We start from the raw sequence: 22563 nt of genomic DNA, 5'->3' as shown, positions 1-22563 counted from the left end.
TTCAACTTCAGAAGAAAAAAATGCATAAAAAAAAAAAAAAACTACAAACACCAATGATGACCTCAGGTGTCGAGAGCGGTGAAGATGTGCAGAAGCTCACTGTCTGAGGGATGTTCACTCAACGGTCAGCTCGTGTGTCGTGGCCTCCTCGATGTCTCGCATCAGATTCACCAGCCACAGAGACAGATTCATCTGTGAGACAGAGTCAACCATCAAACCAGGACCAGGCCATGATAGCACAAGACCAGAGGAAATACATACATTCTACTATAAACTTATACTATAAACTTTTACAAATATTATTCCTCACAGCATTTGGCTAAGCTTTTTAACCCCTAGATATTGCTGTACAGTCTGTACATTAACAGAGGTGAAGCTGTTACCGTTGGGTTAAGTGTGTTTCTATGTGAATAGCGCAGCTGGTTGTAAACTCTTCACCTTATGAGACGGTGACTTGCTTGCTCGTTTAGTTGTCTGTCTATCATGGTGTCTGGTAGGCACTCGAAGCTCTTCGAGGGTTAAACTCCAGTCTGTGCTGGTCTGATGGATGCTCTGAGCTCCAGACACCAGCTCCAGAGACTCGTCAGGCTCCACCAGCTCTGAGATGGTGTGTAAGGAGCTCATGAAGAACACAGGGAGTCTGTTCTTCAACAAGAACCTCCTTCAGCCACTGAACAGATGCCTTGAGCTAAGAGAACAGATGGATAAAGTCAAAAAAAAAAACTTCAGGGTAAAATGACTATCCTGAAATGATCGAATTAAAAGTTAAATTCCTGAGAATGATAGAATTCATTATTGGCATAATCATTTATTTTTAATTCTTGAAAAAATAGAATGAAAAAATAATAATAATGTTGCAGACTCAAAGTCATGTGCTGCAACTACTTGAACGATGCCTAAAACACAGCATGCACAAAAAGTGATTTGAAGGAAAAGAGCTATTATGATTTGGCAAATTAAGCTCAGTTAAGAAGGTTGTGCAACATTTTCTTTAAAATGTTATAAAAGCATTTCAAAACCACAGTGAAAACAAAAAGTGCATTTCTGAGAACTTGGCACATAAAAAGGTTCCAGTTATAGCATGGAGGCTTTTATAAGTCACTGACCGGATTGCTCTCTGTTTAATCTTGCTTCTGTCTAGAAGAAACAGTTGAGATAATCCAGAGATACTTTTCCACCAGGCCACACAGATCTTGGATGTGCTGTAGATTACTCTGTTACCTGCTACTAACACACATCACCTGACATCACCTGATGACCGTGGTCACCTGGGGACATCATCAGAAGCAGACAGAAGAAGAAACACTGCGTCCACTGGCCTGGAGGAAGGAAAACACACAGGTGAGTCAGGATTATGTACATGTTTTTGATGACTGAAACAAGATACATTTACAAATAGCATTTTCTTCTGTATTCATTTCAAATTTAATAATGTATGCAGAATCTAATTAAATGTGACCCTGGAGCACAAAACCAGTCTTAAGTGTCAGTTTTTTTAAATTGAGATTTATAAATCATCTGAAAGCTGAATAAATGATCTCTCCACTGATGTGTGGTTTGTTCGGAGGACAATATTTGTCTGAGATACAACTATCTGAAAATCTGGAATCTGAGGGAGCAAAACAATCTAAATATTGAGAAAATCATCTTTAAAGTTGTTCAAATGAAGTTCTTAGCAATGTATATTACTAATCAGTTTTTATATATTTATGGTAGGAAATTGACAAACTATCTTCATGGAACATGATCTTTACTTAATATCCTAATGATTTTTGGCATAAAATAAAAAAATGATAATTTTGATTAAGAAGAGGTTGTTATTTTTATTTATTTATTAATTTTTTGACTATTGCTACAAATATACACCTGTGCTACTTATGAGAGCTTCTGTGCTATAGGACACAAATATCTGCAACATCACAGCATGATCATTACTGATTTAGTGCAGTGGTTCTTAACTCTGTTCCTGCATGTCTCTCTTATAAGACACACCTGATTTAGATCATCAGCTCGTTAGGAGAGTCTCCATCTCAAGTACATCTCTCTGCAGGAAAGTAATGGGAGTTACCAGATCAGGGTGTTCTTACACATGATACCTGATTGGCTGAAGTCATAGTGATGTTAGGTTTAGGGGTGGGGTTGGGTAAGGGGGATCATTTTGATTGCATGATTTAGAAACACCCAGCAGTTTGAAAACACCCACAAGGTGATAAACGCCCACTTCGTCAAGGATACTTCCTTGGCAGGACTGATCCTTCCAACTCACTTCCTTCAGAGAGACTAAGTCTTGTCTCCATGAACTGATCTGAGTGTGTCAATGCAGACCGGAGCCTTGTCCAAATACTCACACTTGCAGTCTCTGCACTAGACTACTTCTGTGATGTGTTTCCTGTATTTGACCAAGTGTTCAAGTGAGCAGGAAGACCACAAATGTGTGTAGAACTGTTCATCACCTGATGGGATGCACTTATAGTAATGTAAAAATGCAAGTGTTTGCATAGCTTTACTTTAATTTTAATTTGAAATGTATGTTCAGTAGTCCCTATGACATGACCATTTTAATTTGTGGTGCTTTGAATTAAATGATTAAAAGCAGTTCCAAATGTTGTAAATAAATAAATAAATAAAGCAATAAAACGTGTAGCACTTTGTTTTACTACAAAATTATATGTAATACCTCATTATTATTAATATTTAACAAACAATGGAAAGGTTTCGTGACCTCTCGCAATCTTGGCAAAAAGTCTCATGATTTATTTCCACAGCATGATGCATGATGGGATACACTACGCCTTGAATACCGCTCCGGAGATAGTGTGGATGTAGTGTGTGTTAAGGGCAATGCGCTTTGGAGTTTTTAAGATCTGGACAGTCTTGCACGCTAACTTCCTGTCGCACGCAAACACACTCTCAAATGGCCAAGAGCGCAAGTGTGGGTATTTGGACAAGGCACAGGATTAAAAACCACTGATCATGTTCTCATTAGGAATGTGGAAGGATGTTATCTAATGACTAGCAGAAGAATCCCTGACATTAATGCAGAGCAGATGACCAAATGGAGCTGGAGGAGAAGATCAAAACAGATCCTGAAGGACCAGGACAGAACAAGTGACTAGGGGAACTCCAGAGAGACCTTGAGATTTAGCATTGCTGGACTGGACTGGGACCTCAAACAACCCCCCCCCCCCCCCCTTTTTTTTTGAGCATCAGCACATAAAAAATACAAATACAATGGTCAAAAGTTGAGAACAGTTGTACTTCAATACTTTATTTATTACAAACTTGTTTTGCTCAGGTTTACACTGTACAAAGGACAGTATATCATACATCGCTGTATTTACAAATACACTTCTGTATATCAAAGAGCTAAAAGGCAAATGACTTTAAGCACCACAAGCGTGTCAAATAAGGCAAGAATACTGTTTCGACAGTACAGAGAGCGACTGAAAGATCGATTACCCTGAAGAAGAAAAGCATCATGATTCAAAACATCAGAATCAAAATAAACATCTGCCATAGAAATATAAAAAGAGTCATTGTTTCTCCTCACAAACTCAGAAATGTACAGAATCAGAGAATGAGTTTGTGCTTGTAAACACACACCAGTCTACAGAGATCTATACACTGTGTGTGAGTGTTTTCCTCGTGGACGGGTTGTTGACCTCCGTGTCAGTAGATGGTCACTGTACTCTTGTGCCCACATAGACTACACATTACTGACCTCTTTAACATCAAACCATCCGCCTGGCTCAGGTAGAAGCCCCAGAAACACACCACACATTCATGAGTGAAGTCCTCTTGTGCACATAGAGTATTTGATCGTGTCAGTCATGTGAATGTCACACTGTTATTATTACGGTGAATGCTGATGACAAAATCAGATCCAATCAATACACCTACATTTACATTTAGTCATTTAGCAGATGCTTTTATCCAAAGCGACTTACAAATGAGGACAATGGAAGCAATCAAAAACAAGAGAGCAATGATACAAATGCTATAACATGTCTCCGTTACCTTAAACGCAGTACACGTAGCAAGGGCTTTTAAATAATAAACAAAAAAACAGATAGAATAGAAAAAGAATAGAGCAAGCTAGTGATGGAGGTCTTTTTATAATTGTATAATAAATGAAAATAAAATAGAATACAAAAAGATTAGAAAGGTAGTTTAAATTTTACTTATTTATTTATTTATTTATTTATTTATTATTATTTTTTTAGGAATAGAATTAGAATACTGAGTGCTAAAGTTAGAGGGTCAAATAAAGATGGAACAGTAGGTTTTAAGCCGATTCTTGAAGATGGCTAAGGACTCAGCTGCTCGGATTGAGTTGGGGAGGTCATTCCACCAGGAGGAACATTTAATTTAAAAGTCCATAAAAGTGACTTTGTGCTTCTTTGGGATGAACAATCAAGCGATGTTCACTTGCAGAACGCAAGCTTCTAGAATCTGAAGTAACAAATTTAGGTAAATGGGTGCAGAGCCAGTGGTAGTTTTGTAGGCAAACATCAATGCCTTGAATTTTATGCGAGCAGCTATTGGTAGCCAGTGCAAATTGATAAACAGAGGTGTGACGTGTATTCTTTTTGGCTCATTAAAAATTAATCTTGCTGCCGTGTTCTGGATTAATTGTAAAGGTTTGATAGAAGTGGCTGGAAGACCTGCCAAGAGGGCATTGCAATAGTCCAGCCTGGACAGAACAAGAGCTTGAACAAGGAGTTGTGCAGCATGTTCCCAAAGAAAGGGCTTGATCTTCTTGATGTTGAATAAAGCAAATCTGCAGGATCGGACAGTTTTAGCAATGTGGTCTGAGAAAGTCAGCTGATCACCAATCATAACTCCAAGGTTTCTAGTTGTTTTTGAACAAGTTATGGTTGATGTGCCTAACTTGATGAAACAACGGGTTTGCTGGAACCAGAAGCAGTTCTGTCTTGGCAAGGTTGAGTTGAAGGTGATGGTCCTTCATCCAGCAAGTATGAAGATGCGAGTAGTTACCATCGGATCATCAGGATGGAATGAGAGGTAGAGTTGAGTGTCATCAGCATAGCAGTGGTATGAAAAGCCATGTTTCTGAATGAAAGAACCTAATTATGCCATGTAGACAGAGAAGAGAATTGGTCCAAGAACTGAGCCCTGAGGCACCCCAGTAGTTAGATGTTGTGACTTGGACACCTCACCTCTCCAAGATACTTTGAAGGACCTATCTGATAGGTAAGACTCAAACCATTGAAGTGTTGTTCCTGAGATGCCTTTTGTCAGTAGGGTTGATAGGAGGATCTGGTCGTTAACTGTGTCAAAAGCAGCGGACAGATCAAGCAGGATAAGTACTGAAGATTTGGTTTCCGCTCTTGCCAGTCTTAGGGCTTCAATAACTGAGAGCAAGGCTTCACACTTCAGACTGAGATTTAATTTCATTGGCACATATTCAGCATGTGGAGGTTTGTCCCTGTTAATCACACACTTTATCACAGCACACACACACACACAGTGGGGTCCACATGCCTGACACCACACTGACAGTCTAAGACACAAAATATAGTTTAAATCTGCAAAGAAACATTGTTTAAAATAAGTAAGGACATTTAATAAATCAGCAGCTGACAAAAGCTAACTACATCTCTGTGACGAGTGGGGCGGGGCCGAGAGCTGTGGGAATGGTGCGAGGCCGGTGGAGTGATTGGAAATGAGCGACACCTGCTCGACCCACCACCGGTCTCGAGTCCCATGGAGGAGATGGAAGGATATAAAACAGGAGCGACGACAGTGAAGGACGAGAGAGGACCAGACCTGGATTTTAGTTTAGTTTTGATTTTGTTTGTGCGTGGCAGTCGTCCGTGAGGGGCTGCCGCGCTGCTTTGTCTATTTTTTTATTATTTAAATGTTTTTCTTTTTTTGTCCACCAGTTCCCGCCTCCTTCTTCCCATGAAAGAACATTGTTACATTGGTGCCGAAGCCCGGGAGGAAGGTGGGACGTGCTGCCGAAGATCCCTCGCCGCTGAAGTGAACCCGTGGTGCCATCGAGCGGGCGTAGCAGCGTATTCAGTCATGAGAATGTGAAACTGAAGCTTTTTCAGTGCAGTGTCATATGATTTGGACTCCACTTTATGAATTAATATAAATATCAGGTTGTTATTTATAGTGTCATTACAGTCTATCAGTGTGACTACAGCTGAGGATGATGATGAGGATAAAGCTGTTATCAAACTCCCTGATTTCTCTAGTTCTATATACACAAATAGTGTATTGATATATAATATCAGTATATGATATAACTGCAATTTTGGAACACCATGAATATGAATTAGAATGTGCTTTTAACATACCATCTCTGTATTTAAAAACAAACTGTATTTAGTCACACTTGAGTGTACTAGTGTATGAAAGATGGTTCACTTGTACTACAAGTGGTAAATTATTATATATTTTTTATAAAACAAAAAGATACTGGACCTTTCATACACCCGGCGCAATGTGATGCAAGGTGCAGTGCAAGTGTGTTAGCTAGTTTCAGTTTCATTTTCCCGTCCAGAGCCACGTCGTTTAATTAGCAAATGCATTAAACAATGCAATGCTTTAAAAGAGGTGTGTTCAGGCGCTTTGCTATTTTAAGGAGCTGAAAACAGACTGTGCCGTAGACCAACTCAAACCAACTCAAAGCTATAAAGTCTAAAGTCAATGGCACAATATTTTTTTGTTATTTAAAGAGCGTGTTGGTAGAAAATGCGCGTCTGGGAGGGTCCACAGTGTGCACTAACTTTGCTTATTACACACAGGGATGCGCATCACACAAACATGCCAAATATTAAAAACAAAAGGAATACAGTGTAAAAGAATATTATTGTGTAGGCTACATAAATACAAAAATGATTAAAAATACAGACATTGCATGAGCAGATCGGTTTCTTCGTTCAGCTTTTACGCCAACAGATTCCGCCATTTAAATAGGAGGAATTGGAGATGACAATCTGATTGGTTTATTGAACGTTACGCCCCGGCACACGGACTGCTTTTGCGTCGTTAAAATAGCAGAAGTTGATTTGGACGGCCTGAGTGCACCTGCGCCATGCGCTTTACACTTTGCATTTAGATCGTTAAAATAGGGCCCACTATGTTAAAAGCACATTTTAGTTCATATTCATAGTGTCCCAAAATAGCACAGTAGAGTACACTTAGATGACCTTAAGTTTATAATAAGAAGCACTAAAGAATCATTTTAAGTAAAAAATTATTGCATAAAGTACATTATGGAAGTGAACATAGGTGTTCCTGAATAAAGGGAAGAGGGTTCATTCTTTCCTCCTGCAGATGATTGTTCCTACATCCCCCCCTTGACCTCCTGTTCTTCTCTTAGCATAGGCACGTTAGCGGTGGTGCTTCATGACCCCGGAGTGCTGCTGCTCACGCTGACCCGGCCACGGACACGGTACCGTCGTCTTTGGTGTGTGTGCTGCTGGAGCGGGCGATGGCGTGAACCCTGCGCTCCAGGCCCCCGGTGTGATGCGGCGCTCGGCTCCCAGGGTCCTGCGCTTTACCCTCCAGGAAATATGTGAGCATCTGACCTTTGCCCTTCACGCTGACATTGCCACGGCACACCAGATCATAGTCGCTCTGAAGCAGACGGTTGACTTCCTCCGTCACCTGGAAGATCAGCCATGCTCAAATCAATATACTATACATACACATTTGCATCGCATCAAATTGCATAAAAAAAAAAAAAAAAAAACTAGTTAAGACGTATACAAGGATGTTTCTAATGCAATAACAATCACTTGCATGACAGAATGTATGAATTATTGTGATATTTCGACAGTCACAGAATTATCTAGGCGTACCTGTATCTTCCCAGGCTCTCCGGTGCTGTCCATGCGGCTGGCTACGTTCACCGTGTTTCCCCAGATATCATACTGGGGCCGGCGGGCCCCGATGACCCCAGCCACCACCGGACCCACATTAATACCTGAACAATCAGAAATAAATCATCAGAAAACATCATCCACCACCGCTTCTGTATTCACTGAGAATAAGACGTGACGACACAGAGCTAGAAACAGGTTCGGAGTCAAACACAGCAGGACATGCGTGGAAACATACCCACTCTCAAGACGAAGTCATTATATGACTGGTAGTTGATTTCATCCAGAACGTCAAACATCTCGATGGCGAAGTCTGCGATGGTGCTCAGGTGCTCTGATGTGGATTTCTTTTCCTGTAAAGGAGTAAATGAATGCTGTTCTCAGATGTTCTGTATGTATTACTCTCATCGTGTCCTGTGTTGCTGGTTTAGTGACCTTGGTTCCGATGGTGGGCACCAAACCCACCGCTGCCATGTACGTGCTGCCGATGGTCTTGATCTTCTCAATGTCTTTATAACACTCTTTATCCAGGAGCTGCAATGAAATGGACATAGATTGGATCATCATTGCTTGAGATAAAAAAAAAGCAATAATCGAAACAGTATTATTTTAATATAACTGAGATAGTATTATAATTTGTAATATTTTGGAAAAAAATTATATTTGTATATTTTCTGCTTCATGTTAATTTTTTGTTTAATTTTAAGTCTATGTTTAGGAGCAATGACCTCGTCGAAGTCGGCGATGATCTCGTTGAGCAGCCGCAGACACTCCACACCCATGTTGTTTCCATCCAGCTCGATGTAGAAGTCATTAAAGTTGGGGATGGAAGCGAACAGAACACCAACCTGAGCGTAGGACTGGTAATACAGATCCTGTAACACCAGAAGCACACCGTCAGCTCGTGTTCATGACACACATCACGTCACACAGCGCTGCGGCGAGCTCTCACCATGTCTCTGGGGTTAGACAGCAGGAAGTGTTGAGCCACGTGAACCGGCAGCAGGTTGAACAGGATCCTCTTGTTGTCCAGTTTAACTTTCTCCATGCCATCTCTCTCCTCCTCCGCCTGAACACACACACACACACACACACACACACACACACACACACACACACATGTTTGTTTTTGTGTAAAGTGTGTTCATCCCATAGGTGTAATGGTTTTTATACTGTACAAACTGTATATTCTATGGCCCTTCACCAACCCTACACCTAACCCTAACCCTCACAGGAAACTTTCTGCATTTTTACTTTCTCAAAAAAACTCATTCTGTATGATTTATAAGTGTTTTGAAATATGGGGACATGGGTTATGTCCTCATAAGTCACCCTCTCCTTGTAATACCTGTGTCATACCCATGTCATTATACAGAGTTGTGTCCTGATATGTCACAAAAACATGCCCACACACACACACACACACACACACACACTCACACACACACACACACACACACACACTCTCTCACACACACACACATGTTGGTTCTTATGGTTTATGAGGACTCTCCTTGGCGTAATGGTTGTTATGCTGTACAAACTGTATTTTCTATCACTCTATACCAACCTGTTCATTTTTTGTTTCAACTATAATACCCTGGTTTTTACAGGATGTTTGATCAATGATTACAGTCTTGATAAGCAGAAGAGACTTCTTTTCAAAAAGATTCAAACATTTTAATGTCCCAGCGACCCTACAGAGGATGAGTGTGACTGCAGTATCAGGTTCGGTGATGCTCTCCTGTACCTGTGTGGCCCAGAGGAAGTCCAGGCGCAGCTTGAGCTCCATCTGTCTGGAGTGAAGGGCGAGAGCGGTGGAGAGCAGCAGCAGAGAGAGGATGGGCTCCAGACCGCGAGCGCTCATCAACACCGTCCTGCACAAACAAACACACACCATCTCATAGAAAGGCTTATGTTCTGAGCTTATCTTTCACTGATAGTAGTTGTGATGGTGTGTGTATCCAGTGCTCTGTGGAGTGTGTCTCACCCCGAGGAGCGTCTGAATCCGCTGAGCTCCAGCACGGTGATGTACAGCACCAGCAGCAGCAGCAGCAGAAAGAGTTTGGACAGCCAGGACACTCGCAGGAACAGCACCACGGTCAGCGTCCCCAGCATACAGCACAGCAGGGCGTACGGCGCTCCTTCACACGGCAGCTCCGCCATGGTGCGGTTCAGCCCTGCGGACACATCGATGATCACGATGGAGTGTGTGGAGTTAGACGGCCAGAGCCACGGCATGCAGCCCACCTGACACACACACACACACACACACAGAGAAGGGTTTAATGCACTGAGAATGAAAAGAAAACTGCGCTCATCAAGATATTTCATGTGTTGTGAATCTCTGTGATACTTCAGTCTGGATTAACTGAACCTGAGCACTAATGTTAAGTCAAGTCACCATTATTTATATTGCACTTTTTACAATGCAGCTTTACAGTATTAAAGAGGTAAATAGTGCCTCAGGCCAGACGACACCAGCAGTTTAACTCTAGGTTCTGAGTATGCAGCAGGTTCAGCTCCAGTAAAGTGATGTTAGAGTGATTACCACACAGGCCTGGGCCACGGCGTGTATTAAGAGCACTATAGACACACACAGGACGGTGCGGATCCGTACGCTGAGGCACCCTGGAAAACACTGAGACACACAGACACAGAGATTAATGACGACTCGCATAGTGGAAGATCAGCTTACAGATAGGAATTAGTCAGCTTCTGAAAAAAATATACAATTAAATAAAATTAAATAAAAACTTTTACCACAATACATGCTAAGGATATCTTGATATATGGCCAGATTTACTAAGAGCATGCTCCAAAACAAACCTTCTTTTGGTGTTAAAAACCCACTGTCAGGATTCACTGAAGACACACAGTGAAATATCAGTGATGAAGAGACGTGCTCACAGATATTATTGCTTATGCATAGTTAGTATACTCCCTTTCAGAGGAGAGGGAATCTAAAATGAGGTGAAACTGAAGATGACACATGATGCTTCAGCTGGTGTTGAGAGATCTTACCTGAACTCTAGAGATGTGCAGGTACACGATGCACACGACCAGGAAACAGATGCAGAAGACCAGCAGCACCAACACGAGCCTCCGCCTGAGAACACCAACACAAGAGAAAAGACGATAACAGTCAACACTGTGTGAACGCTGTGTGATGAGGACGCCTGCTCATCTCAGTCCAACTCTCATTAGAAACGTCCACACATCAGCATGAACACACATTATTCATCTTTAGTCAAACTATCTGGCTTCACTATCACTGTGTGATTGAACATTTTTAGAGTACCAAGTGTGAGGTATGGAAGCTTGAATTAATTAATAAATAAATACATCAAGTGTGATTTTTGTCATGCAATTCTGACTTTTCTCAGATTTTTTAGTTTACATCATGCAATGGAATACAAATTAAAAAGTTGTAATAGCAAATTTATATCTAAAAATTCAGACTTTTTTCTCTTCCAAATTATTACTTCACATCATGCAATTCAGTTTTTCTTTCTTTCGAAACATGGATAAAAAATAAAAGGCAATCCTTTACAAACTACGGTTTGAACGTCTGAAACACTGCATTCTCTAGGATATCACTGTCTGGTGTATGTTGTGGGTCTTGTTTTTATTCTCCTCGGTGTGATGGAGGGACGTACTGTGGCATGATGAGCAGGTAGAGGATGGCGATCAGAGCCGTGAGGACGAGAGACAGAAGCACAGCGCCGGTGAAGTACTCGTCATTCAGCTGATGATACTGGAGAAACAGCACACAACACACTCAAACACTCACATATCCACAGCTTACACTGCTGAACAACCCTGAGCTCTTACAGCTGATCAAATACACACGCTCATCCCAGCCAACATTCACATATGGCTATTTTTTGGGAACCAAAAAGGGATGTTCTGGGAACATTCTCAGGAGCTTCTTTTAATTTTGACCTAAAACCAACCTTTCCAGAATATTGCAGGGAGCTTGTTTTTACATTTGATGTTGTTGTTGTTGTTTTTTTTTTTTTTTTTTTTTTTTTAACTTTTAAAAACCCATACAAAAACTTTATAACCTACAGTTCAAACACTGTAGATGGGAATGTTCTGCACACCTAAAAATAACTTTACTCACTAATCAGAAACAAATATTTTGTTCTGAACCAAAACATTTAGTCAGGATGTCCTAACCCAGGGGTAGGCAAGTTCTGTCCTAGAGAGCCACAGACCTGCAGAGTTCAGTTTCAACCCTAATCAAACACACCTGAACAAGCTCATCAGTCCATTCAGGATTTTAATGTTGAAATCATTTTAATTAGTTTTAATTAGGCCTGAAAAATGGGAGCAAAATTATACAGTGCTTCACATTTTACTAAAATAAAGGAAATAATTTATAAAACACGCAACCATTTCTTAATCAGAGTACAGACAGATGTATTTTCCCCAATAAGTTATTTGTTAAAATAACGGACAAGTAACGAATAACAAAAGTAGTGCATGACAAAAATGCATGTTGTTTTATTAAAGGGATTTTAAAATATAAATTTAAATATAGGCCCTAATATGTGAGAATATTGACATTTTGCATATTAATCCATGTAGCCTAGCTCACTAAAATAGGCTACCACTTTTAATGCTCGATGCAAAGTAAACCACTATTTCTTTAGAATAATATAACACATAATTCATATTATATAAATAATACTGCACACCCATTAAATGTGTCGAATCTAAAATATGGTGTAATACTGTGCAGCTTAGAGATGATATAAGCACAGGCTCACAGGCTTGACATTTATCCTGCTTGAATTCGTTCTCAGAAACGTACATAACTTCATAAGTACTAAACTTTCATCTTTGAATATTAAATATTTTAACTACAGTGTTTTTCTTTCATTTTCCGTGACTGAAGCCGTCAAATGAAACACATCGGTGAGGCAAAACTGACGTCTATTTGCGAAAATGTGCTTTGATGCGTTTGTTTGATAACTTGTGGTTACAGCGCCACTCAGTGGTAAAAAGCTACAAATGCACTTTGCACTCGTGGCTGCAGAAAGCTCTTTTTGGTTGGCCATCTACTGTATGATTACACATTTAGCAGATGCATTTATCCAAAGTGACTTACAGTGCATTCAGGCTATAAATTTTTTTCACCAGTATGTGTGTTCCCTGGGAATTGAACCCACAACCTTTTGCGCTGCTAACACAATGCTCTGTGGTCCATGGTCACAAATCATCACTGTGTCATACACTGGGGTCAAAACCAGCCCTGTTTACCACAGTAACTCCAGGTTAAGCTCAGCACAGGACTCTCACCCTGCGCTCTCGCTCCGGGTCTCTGTAGGTGAGCGTGAGGTAGTGCAGGTCAGCCGTGTCCGACTCCGTCTGCCGGGCCTCGATCAGACGGCTGATGTAGCGGTTGACCCGTGTCCCCGGGCTGCTCTGGGTCGTGTTAGCCATCGTGGACGTCCGGTTCCTGAGCTTCTCCGGCACCAAGCGCAGCAACCTCCTCTGCCAATCACAGACATGATCACATGACCACATGATGAGGCTGTGAGAGTGACAGCATCAGCTGCAGATCTCAGACACATCAGTATCAGCATGATTCATTCAGCAAGATGTGTTTTCTCAGAGTCTCATCATACCTTGTCCCCGTCCTCACAGTTCATGACATTGGAGAAGGGAATCTCAGCCTTGAACATCTTGCGGCAGTGCATGAGCTGCACCAACAAGAAACACACCGTCTTAAACTTCATCTTTTTGGCAGGTTTAATGTCCGACAGGATCAGACCAGGAATAATCTGGAAAAAAACACACTCAAACCGCTCAAATTATGTCAGCCATGTTGAACAATGGCATATATTTACAATAAAAACAGACTGTAAAGCGCTGCCATCATTTATATAAATACGAACTTTATTCTGAAATGACAAATTACTTTATTCATAGAATTTATAATGAAGCCAAATCGTCCCCTTGGAATTATAAGGTTTTATCTGACATTTTTGTCAAAATTGAGTTATTCACATATTCTTATTCTGTGACAATTTATTTACATTATGTGATGTTTTATTTTAAGTTGTGTACATTTTGGGATTTTTTATTGAAAAAACAAAAAGGTTCTATCTACGGAAGTCTATGGAACACAAAAACTTTAAAGCTCAATATCTCAAAACTACTCAGAACGCAGATAGAACCTTATAATTCCAAGGGGACGAAATGTGTCCCTGGAGCACAAAAGCAGTCATAGGTAGCACAGGAATATTTGTAGCAATAGACAACAATACATTGTATGAGTCAAAAAAAAAAAAAAAATGCCAACAATTCTTAGCATATTAAGGAAAGATCATGTTGATATTTTGTAAATTTCCTACAGAAAATATATCAAAACTTATTTTTGATTAGTAATATACATTGCTAAGAACTTCATTTGGTCAACTTTAAAGATGTTTTTCTCTATATTTAGATATAGATTTTTTTTTTTTTTTTTTTTTTTTTTGATTCTAGATTTTCAAATAGTTGTATCTTGGCCAAATAGTGTCCTCCTAACAAACTAGACATCAATGGAGAGATTATTTATTCAGCTTTGAGATGATGCATAAAACTTAATAAATAAAAAAATGACCCTTATGACTGGTTTTGTCTAGGGACACAAACGTCATGCACTCATTATTTCAGTAGGGCAGGGGGTCTTCTATAATAGTATAGAAGACCAAGCGGCAAAACGCTGATGTTTTTTGGGTAACAGCCACTAGGTGACGCCTCTGTAGTGCGGGCGCCATTCTGGGGTGAAAATTCCATCTTGACAACAACACAGATCCAGAAATAGAATAACAATGAAAGAGAGGTCAAATTGGAAGACAAGAACACAATGTTTGGCAATCCACTGCAAAAACTATCAGTGAGACACTAAAAATCTCGCCTTTCATCGTCTTCCCAAAGACCCTCACAGGCAATTGTTCATAGTGTAAAGAATATTGTGTTTTGAAGTGAGACTGAAGTGTCATATGCACCTGCTAAGTTTAACTGTTTTTAGTCTAGAAGTAAACTTAAATCATTTTAGGAACTGCAGGTACTAGCCATAGAATCCATTATAATGATTTATATGGATATGACACTAAGTAATGAGCTTCCACAACTTTACACATTCACAAAACTTACATGGTTTCTAGACAGCAAAAGGTTTTGTGAAAAAAGGGAAGCGATTAAAATAAAGTCTGTAATATAAACTGTTAAAAGGATTAGATGATCACTAGTCTAGTGATTGTACGTTATTGTTGTCATTATTCAGGCTGTATTTCAGCTTCAATGTACAGTACAGACCAAAAGTTTGGAAACACCTTCTCATTCAAAGAGGTTTCTTTATTTCTTTAGGGGTGAGCTGGACCACAGACAGAAGGCAAAAGGGCCAACAAGTGCTAAGCATCTCTCGGGGAACTCCTTCAAGACTGTTGGAAGACCATTTCAGGTGACTACCTCTTGAAGCTCATCAAGAGAATGCCAAGAGTGTGCAAAGCAGTCATCAAAGCAAAAGGTGGCTACTTTGAAGAACCTACAATATGACATATTTTCAGTTGTTTCACACTTTTTTGTTATGTATATAATTCCATATATAATTCCACATGTGTTAATTCATAGTTTTGATGCTTTCAGGGTGAATCTACAATTTTCATAGTCATGAAAATAAAGAAAGCTCTTTGAATGAGAAGGTGTGTCCAAACTTTTGGTCTGTACTGTCTGTTTTTTTTTTTTAAACAAAGCAGCTGATATTTGCCATAGCGACAGCTAGAATCGAGTGGAGTGCCGAATCTCTTTCACTCCAGAATGGCTGAAGCGTAGGGCTGCTGCTGGGCACTTTCACTTGGCTTTCATTTCTGGTCAGTATAAGTTCTTTAGGGTCAGTGGCTTGTCATGCATGTCATGTGACACATAGCAGCCACGATAGCAGTGTATAATTGATAAAGGCTTATGTTTTATTTTATTTCTTTTTTCCTTTTTATTCGAAATATTGCCAAATGTGTTAACTATTTCATGAAATATCTAAATTCTGTGTAAGTACATTTTGCACCATTATACATTATTGTTAGTTAATATAACATATAATGTGCGATGGGCAAAGTAGTCTAATACTGTAACCTATAAACTACACATAAAAACCCGTCTTTTAAGTACCAGATATGGGTGCATGCCATAAAATATTTTTAATAAGACTGACTTTGTATTTAATGTGAATTTAATAAAAACATTTTAAGTTACTAATTAGAACACTTTCATTGTACAGAAAGAAAGCAAAGAATGTTTACATGATCAAACAGCAGTTTCATTCATTCTAGACAGAGTTCTAGAACTCTCCAAAACTCCTATTATAATCACTAAAGCTGTGTACAGTGTGAAAGAATATCTTACTTACATTCGTACGCACATCTGCACTTTGTTTCTGATGAGAGAATTTGCGAGAGAATTCAGTCAGCGAGCAAGTGAACAAATCAGTGGCATTTCAGCGATGACTCATCTGAACGCCTCTGATTGGTCATTGCATTCATAAGCTTAACAGAATCATGTGTGATTGGTTGTAATGCAGAGCACTGTAAAAACACCTGTGTTTCTGGCTCAACGCCAGCCAGCGAATGCAGTTTTTAGTTTAGCAGCTGATGATAACTGTTCTAATCACACCAGTGTGATTATAACAAAATAAATAATATTATTTATAATATTTTTTTGGCTTTGGAAAGCTGCATCCAAAATCCACTCTGGCCCCTCAGTTCTAATGGGAATGATGCCTCTGGTCGCCACTGTACATTTAGCAGTTCTTTGTAATTTTTGTAGTCTATGTATAGTTGACCGCTGTTAATTCTGTTGTTCGTTTGGTAATATACAATGGCATGAATAAATGCACCCAAGTGACAAATTTTGATTATAAAAACATTGTGAACATTGTTTTTAAAAATTACAGTCACACTTTTGTTTATGCTCCTATTCTCACTATTGACTATTACTTTTGCCTTAATAAAATCCTAATTTGCTGCTTATTAATAGTTAGTAAGGTAGTTGTTAGGTTTGGGAATGGGTTTTAAGGATAAAGGGATCTAAACTATGCTCATGCAGAATAAGACATTAATATTGTTACGGATCACTCGGGAAGCTGAGGAGTAACAGAATGAAGATGTTTATTGAACAGACACAAGCAGAGGAGCAGGTAGTGATGAGTGAGTACGAGGAAGGATCCGTGCAGGTTGGTAGAAGACTTCTTGGAGGGAAGGTGAGCCACACACACGCACACTGGGGATCTGGGTCTTCGGAGAATCGCTGGAGAGAGTAGAAGAGGAGTTAGTCCTTATATTAAGCATACAGGAATGATCTTGTCTCGAACGTGACTGGACAAAGCTTGAGTGCGTGTGTGTGGCTTATATGGTGCTGAAGTGATGGGATAGTGATGTGGATCAGGTGGGTATGATTAGAATTCCAGTGAGGGTGTGCGTCGTGATTGAGTAGAGGTGGAACCTGGCGTGTTTGTAAGAGTACCCCCCTCCCCACGGTCTGTTCCTGAGGGCCGGGGACCCCGACGACGTGGTGGGCGTCCTCTTCCCCTGGGAGCTGGTCGGTTGGGATGATTGTAGTGGAAGGTATCGAGTAAGATAGGATCCAGGATGTCATTGCGTGGGAGCCAGGAACGTTCCTCTGGACCGTATCCTTCCCAATCCACTAGGTATTCCAGCTGCCCATCACACCGCCGGGAGTCCAGGATGTCTTTGACTGTGTAGGCTGCGCCGTCATCTAGGAGGAGAGGAGGGGGGCTTGGGCTTAGTCAGGTTCTGTGGAGGGAGAGACAGAAGGATGGTGAGGTTTTAGAAGCGACACATGGAATGTAGGGTGAATCCGGTATTCGGGGGGAAGCTGGAGTTTATAAGTGACCGGATTGATCTGCTGGGTGATGGTGAATGGGCCAATGAATCTGGGACTGAGCTTGCGGCAGGGTAGATGCAGGCGGATGTCCCAGGTGGACAGCCAGACCTTCTGACAGGGTTGGTAGTTAGGGGCCTCGGATCGGCGAAGGTCGGTTGTCATCCTGCGTCTGCAAAGTGCCCGCTGAAGTTGGTGATGTGCCACGTCCCAGACCCTCTCGCTCTCCCGGAACCAGTAGTCGATGGCGGGGACATCCGAGGGTTCACCTGACCAGGGGAATAGAGGTGGTTGGTAGCCGAGTACGGACTGGAAAGGAGTGAGTCCGGTGGTGGGTTGGCGGAGGGAGTTTTGTGCGTACTCGGCCCAGCCCAGGAATTGGTTCCAGGAGTTCTGGTGGCCGTGACAGAAGGTACGGAGGAAGCGTCCAATCTCCTGAACCTTCCTTTTCGTCTGCCCGTTCGACTGAGGATGATACCCGGAAGACAGGCTGATGGCCACACCTAGGAGGGAATTGAAGGCTTTCCACACCCAGGAGATGAACTGGGGGCCTTGGTCCGATACGATATCTGCCGAATGCCGAAGTACCTGAAGACATGGTTGAACAGTAATTCAGCCATTTCCATGGCTGTGTGTAGGCCCTTTAGAGGAAGAAGACGACAGGATTTAGAAAATCTATCCACTGTGACTAGAATACAGGTATTGTTATCTGAAGGCGGGAGATCTGTAATGAAATCCACCCCTAGGTGTGACCACGGGCGATTGGGAACGGGCAGAGGATGGAGCTGGCAGATGGTAGATGGCGAGGGCTTTTGGACATGGCACAGCTGGTACATCCATTCACGTACCTCCTGACATCCGAGGCCATGTTGGGCCACCAGAAGCATTCCTTCAGCAACGAGAGGGTTTCATTGACCCCCGGGTGTTGGTAGGAGGCTCGGTTGGAGGAAGAGTTTCAGAAAACTAAGTTATAGGAGAGACATTGATACTTTCGGGAAGGATGGTTTCCGGAGTTTCAGATTTCTCTTCGAGAGCGTAGCATCTGGATAGTGCATCAGCCTTTACATTTTTCACCCCTGGGCGGTACGAGATGGTGAATTTGGAAGCGAGTGAAGAATAATGCCCAGCGGGCCTGTCTGGGATTGAGTCTTTTGGCTACTTGAAGGTACTCTAGCTTCTTATGGTCAGTGAGGACCTGAAATGGGTGTTTGGCTCCCTCTAGCCAATGCCTCCATTCCTCCAGAGCTAGTTTGATGGCCAGCAGTTCCTGATTTCCTATTTCGTAATTTACCTCCACCGGGTTGAGTTTCCGGGAGAAGAAGGCACATGGATGGAGGCGGCTGGGGTTCCCCTGCTGCTGAGACAGGACCGCTCCCACTCCGGTGGTTGGGGCGTCCACTTCTACAATGAAGGGCCGATCGGGATCGGGATGGACTAGGAGTGGGGCAGTCGTAAAGGCCTCTTTCAGGGTTTGGAAGGCTTCTGTGGCGGTAGGAGTCCAGGAGAGAGACTTAGGTTTCTGGCGGAGTAGACTGGTAAGAGGACTGGTGATGGTACTGAAGTTGCGTATAAACCGTCTGTAGAAACTGGCAAAGCCTAGGAACCACTGTAACTCCTTGATGGTGGTTGGAGTGGGCCAATTCTTGACTGCACTCACCTTCCCCTTGTCCATCCAAATGCCACTGCTATTGATGGTATAGCCAAGGAACTGCACTGAGGGCTGATGGAAGGAACATTTTTCGGCCTTGAGGTAGAGCTGGTAGTCCCTCAGGCGTTGCAGGACCTCCGCAACGTGGCGTTGATGTTCTGCCAGGCTCCGGGAGTAGATGAGGATATCATCGATATAGACCAAGACAAACTTGTGGAGGAAATCCCGGAGCACTTCGTGGATGAAATCCTGGAATACGGAGGGGGCGTTAACAAGTCCATATGGCATGACACAATATTCGTAGTGACCAGTAGGGGTGATGAAGGCGGTCTTCCACTCGTCCCCCTCACGTATCCGGATGATGTTGTAAGCGCTGCTGAGGTCCAACTTGGTGAACACAGTGGCACCACGGAGATGTTCCAAGGCAGCAGGGATGAGGGGAAGTGGGTATCTAAATTTAACTGTGATGTTATTGAGAGCTCGGTAGTCTATACATGGCCTCAAGCCTCCGTCCTTCTTCTCCACGAAGAAGCTTGAAGCAGCAGGGGAGGTGGATGGACAAATATAATCTTGGGCCAGCGCCTCCTTGATGTAATCCTCCATGGCCTTCTCCTCGGGAATGGATAGGGGATATATCCTTCCCTTTGGCACTGGTTCACCCGGCAGCAGATCGATGACACAGTCCCATGGCCAGTGTGGAGGCAGCTTGGAGGCCCATTTAGGGAAGAAAACGTCGCTGAAGGGGCCGTAGGATTGAGGAATAGCGATGGACTGATTTTCAACTGGGCTCTCTATGGACGTGGAGTAGACTGGGAGAGGTTCAGGAGAAGGTGTAACTGGAACTGGACAACCGGAGATACATGATTGGAAACAGGCCTCGCCCCACTTCTGGATATCGCCCGTCTTCCAGGAAATCACGGCGTTGTGCTGCTCCAGCCACGGACGCCCTAGAATTACGTCAGCGGTGGATTCCTCCAGAACCAGCAGATGGATCTCCTCGTGATGGAGTAGTCCAGTTTGGAGGGATATGTGGCCCACACTATGGCGCATGCACCTCCTGCTTAGCGGCCTAGCGGTGATTGTGTGGACCTGGTAGGCTGATGGCGTGGCCGTGGTAGGGAGTTTGAGCTGACGGCAGAGGGCGCCGGAGATGAAGTTGCTGGCTGACCCAGAATCTGGTCGGCAGAGTGGTGTGGAGGAATGCGACTGGCCCTGGTGCTCTTCTAAGCACGACTGCATACGAGTGGCGAAGCGGATGGACAGCTGGATGAATCGCTCGAGCCGATGGTATCCTCATATGCAGCGAGATGCAACCGCACTCAAGGTTCCAATCCCTGATGGTAGGTCGTCAGTAAAGCCTGTTCGTTCCATCCACTGGAGGACGCTAGAGTCCTAAACTGAAGGGCATATTCGTTGACAGACATATTCCCCTGTTTTAGATTATACAGCTTCTCATCGAATGGAAGAGTCTCAAGCTGGTTTGCTGAAAACTTCACGGAAATGGTTGGTGAAGCTAGAATAAGACTGGATAACTGGGTTATTTTGAGTCAAGAGAATCTGCCCACAGTAGTGCTTTACCTTGCAGTTGGGAAATAATAAAGGCTACCTTTGATCGTTCAGTGGGGTACAAGTGCGGTTGCATCTCCAGGACCAGCGAACATTGTAGAAAGGAAACCGCTGCATTCCTCCGCCGAACCAGAGTAGGGCGCCGGCCTAGCCGTGGGACTGGCGTGAACGGCAGGTGAGGAAGTGATGACAGGGTCAGCGGAAGTGCTCGCTGGTGGTGGAGATTCAGGTGTTGCCATGAGTGTTCGTCGGAGTGCATCAACCAGCTCTTGAAAGGGGTCCGTGAGGTTCATGCTTGTGCCTGGCGGTGCTGGTCCGGTCATCTGTTACGGATCACTCGGGAAGCTGAGGAGTAACAGAATGAAGATGTTTATTGAACAGACACAATCAGAGGAGCAGGTAGTGATGAGTGAGTACGAAGAAGGATCCATGCAGGTTGGGTGAAGACTTCTTGGAGGGAAGGTGAGCCACACACACGCACACTGGGGATCTGGGTCTTCGGAGTCTATGTAGGAGAGAGTAGAAGAGGAGATAGTCCTTATAGTAAGCATACAGGAATGATCTTGTCGTGAATGTGATCGGACAAAGCTTGAGTGCGTGTGTGTGGCTTATATGGTGCTTAGGTGATAGGATAGTGATGTGGATCAGGTGGGTATGATTAGAATTCTGGTGAGGGTGTGAGTCGCGATTGAGTGGAGGTGGAACCTGGCGTGTTTGTAACAAATATGTGCTTTATAAGTACTAATAATTCATATGCTAGTAATATTAATGCTAGTTAATAGTGAGAACTGTTCCTTAATAAAACCCGTAAAAAAATATTAAAATGTTAACATTTCCAGTTTCCTATCAATACTTCACTTGTGCTACGTCTGCTAAGACGATATGGAGATAACAGAATGACTGAAGCCTTTTTCAATAAGGCTGTGTAACTGCACAGCCATTGGTTCATGTAGTGAATTAAAAAACGAACCAATGGCTTGGTGGCGGAGCCTATAGTGACGAAGCCCACCAGAATGGGGGGTGGGGGGGGGGGGGGCTATCTGGCTATATAGGGGGACATATCGCCATAGGATCATCAGATTTCTTCTCCTTCAGCAAAGACAATTATATTTGCTGATACTACGAGACTTGAAGCTTCGCCATAGAAACACCTCGCAGCGGATCAAGAGCCCCTCTGCTTAGCTGATTTGCCGCTTCCACAGCCGCCTTCAGCATCCGCAGCAGCACTGGTCTTCCAGATCCAGAAACTGACTCCGCCTCTAACACCCTCCCATTTTATTCCTCCAAGGAACCTGCTAGGAAAAAACAGCAGGGCAGAGGACCTTGGTGCCCTGAGATGAGCGATTTCATGCTGACCCCACTCCAGACCGTATGTACCTGTGTTCCCAGACCACGTCCTGGTCAGATCAGAAAGCATGACGGTAGTGTCCTGCATCGCCAGGAATGACTCTCCTCAAAGCGCTTCTTTGTTCTAGTAGAGCTCCTCTTGGAATGGGCTCAGATCAACTTGCATTTGCAGAGAGCGACGTATGTGCTGGGCAAGTTGAACCAAGGAGCGGATATGCTGTCCCAGAGCAATGTCCCCTCAGAAGAGGGGATGCT

At 42.7% G+C, this 22563-nt stretch overlaps 1 protein-coding gene across 1 annotated transcript in view; it reads right to left on the bottom strand.

Moving 5' to 3' along the window:
* Nucleotides 1-7219: 7219 nt before the first annotated feature.
* Nucleotides 7220-22563, bottom strand: part of LOC113046191 (adenylate cyclase type 1-like) — a 57002-nt gene continuing 41658 nt past the window's right edge. Inside the window, exons 8-20 of the mRNA XM_026207131.1 lie at nucleotides 13493-13648; nucleotides 13164-13358; nucleotides 11516-11613; nucleotides 10881-10965; nucleotides 10408-10497; nucleotides 9847-10106; nucleotides 9607-9733; nucleotides 8809-8925; nucleotides 8585-8731; nucleotides 8292-8390; nucleotides 8095-8209; nucleotides 7836-7960; nucleotides 7220-7641 (exon numbers count right to left, since the gene is read on the bottom strand). Of these exons, the coding sequence (XP_026062916.1) occupies nucleotides 7402-7641; nucleotides 7836-7960; nucleotides 8095-8209; nucleotides 8292-8390; nucleotides 8585-8731; nucleotides 8809-8925; nucleotides 9607-9733; nucleotides 9847-10106; nucleotides 10408-10497; nucleotides 10881-10965; nucleotides 11516-11613; nucleotides 13164-13358; nucleotides 13493-13648 (1854 nt within the window). The 3' untranslated portion in view covers nucleotides 7220-7401. The remainder of the gene's footprint in view (nucleotides 7642-7835; nucleotides 7961-8094; nucleotides 8210-8291; nucleotides 8391-8584; nucleotides 8732-8808; nucleotides 8926-9606; nucleotides 9734-9846; nucleotides 10107-10407; nucleotides 10498-10880; nucleotides 10966-11515; nucleotides 11614-13163; nucleotides 13359-13492; nucleotides 13649-22563) is intronic.

The sequence above is a fragment of the Carassius auratus genome, chromosome 27 (assembly GCF_003368295.1).
Source record: "Carassius auratus strain Wakin chromosome 27, ASM336829v1, whole genome shotgun sequence".
Classification (NCBI taxonomy): domain Eukaryota; kingdom Metazoa; phylum Chordata; class Actinopteri; order Cypriniformes; family Cyprinidae; genus Carassius; species Carassius auratus.
This window is presented reverse-complemented; position numbering and strand designations above follow the sequence as displayed.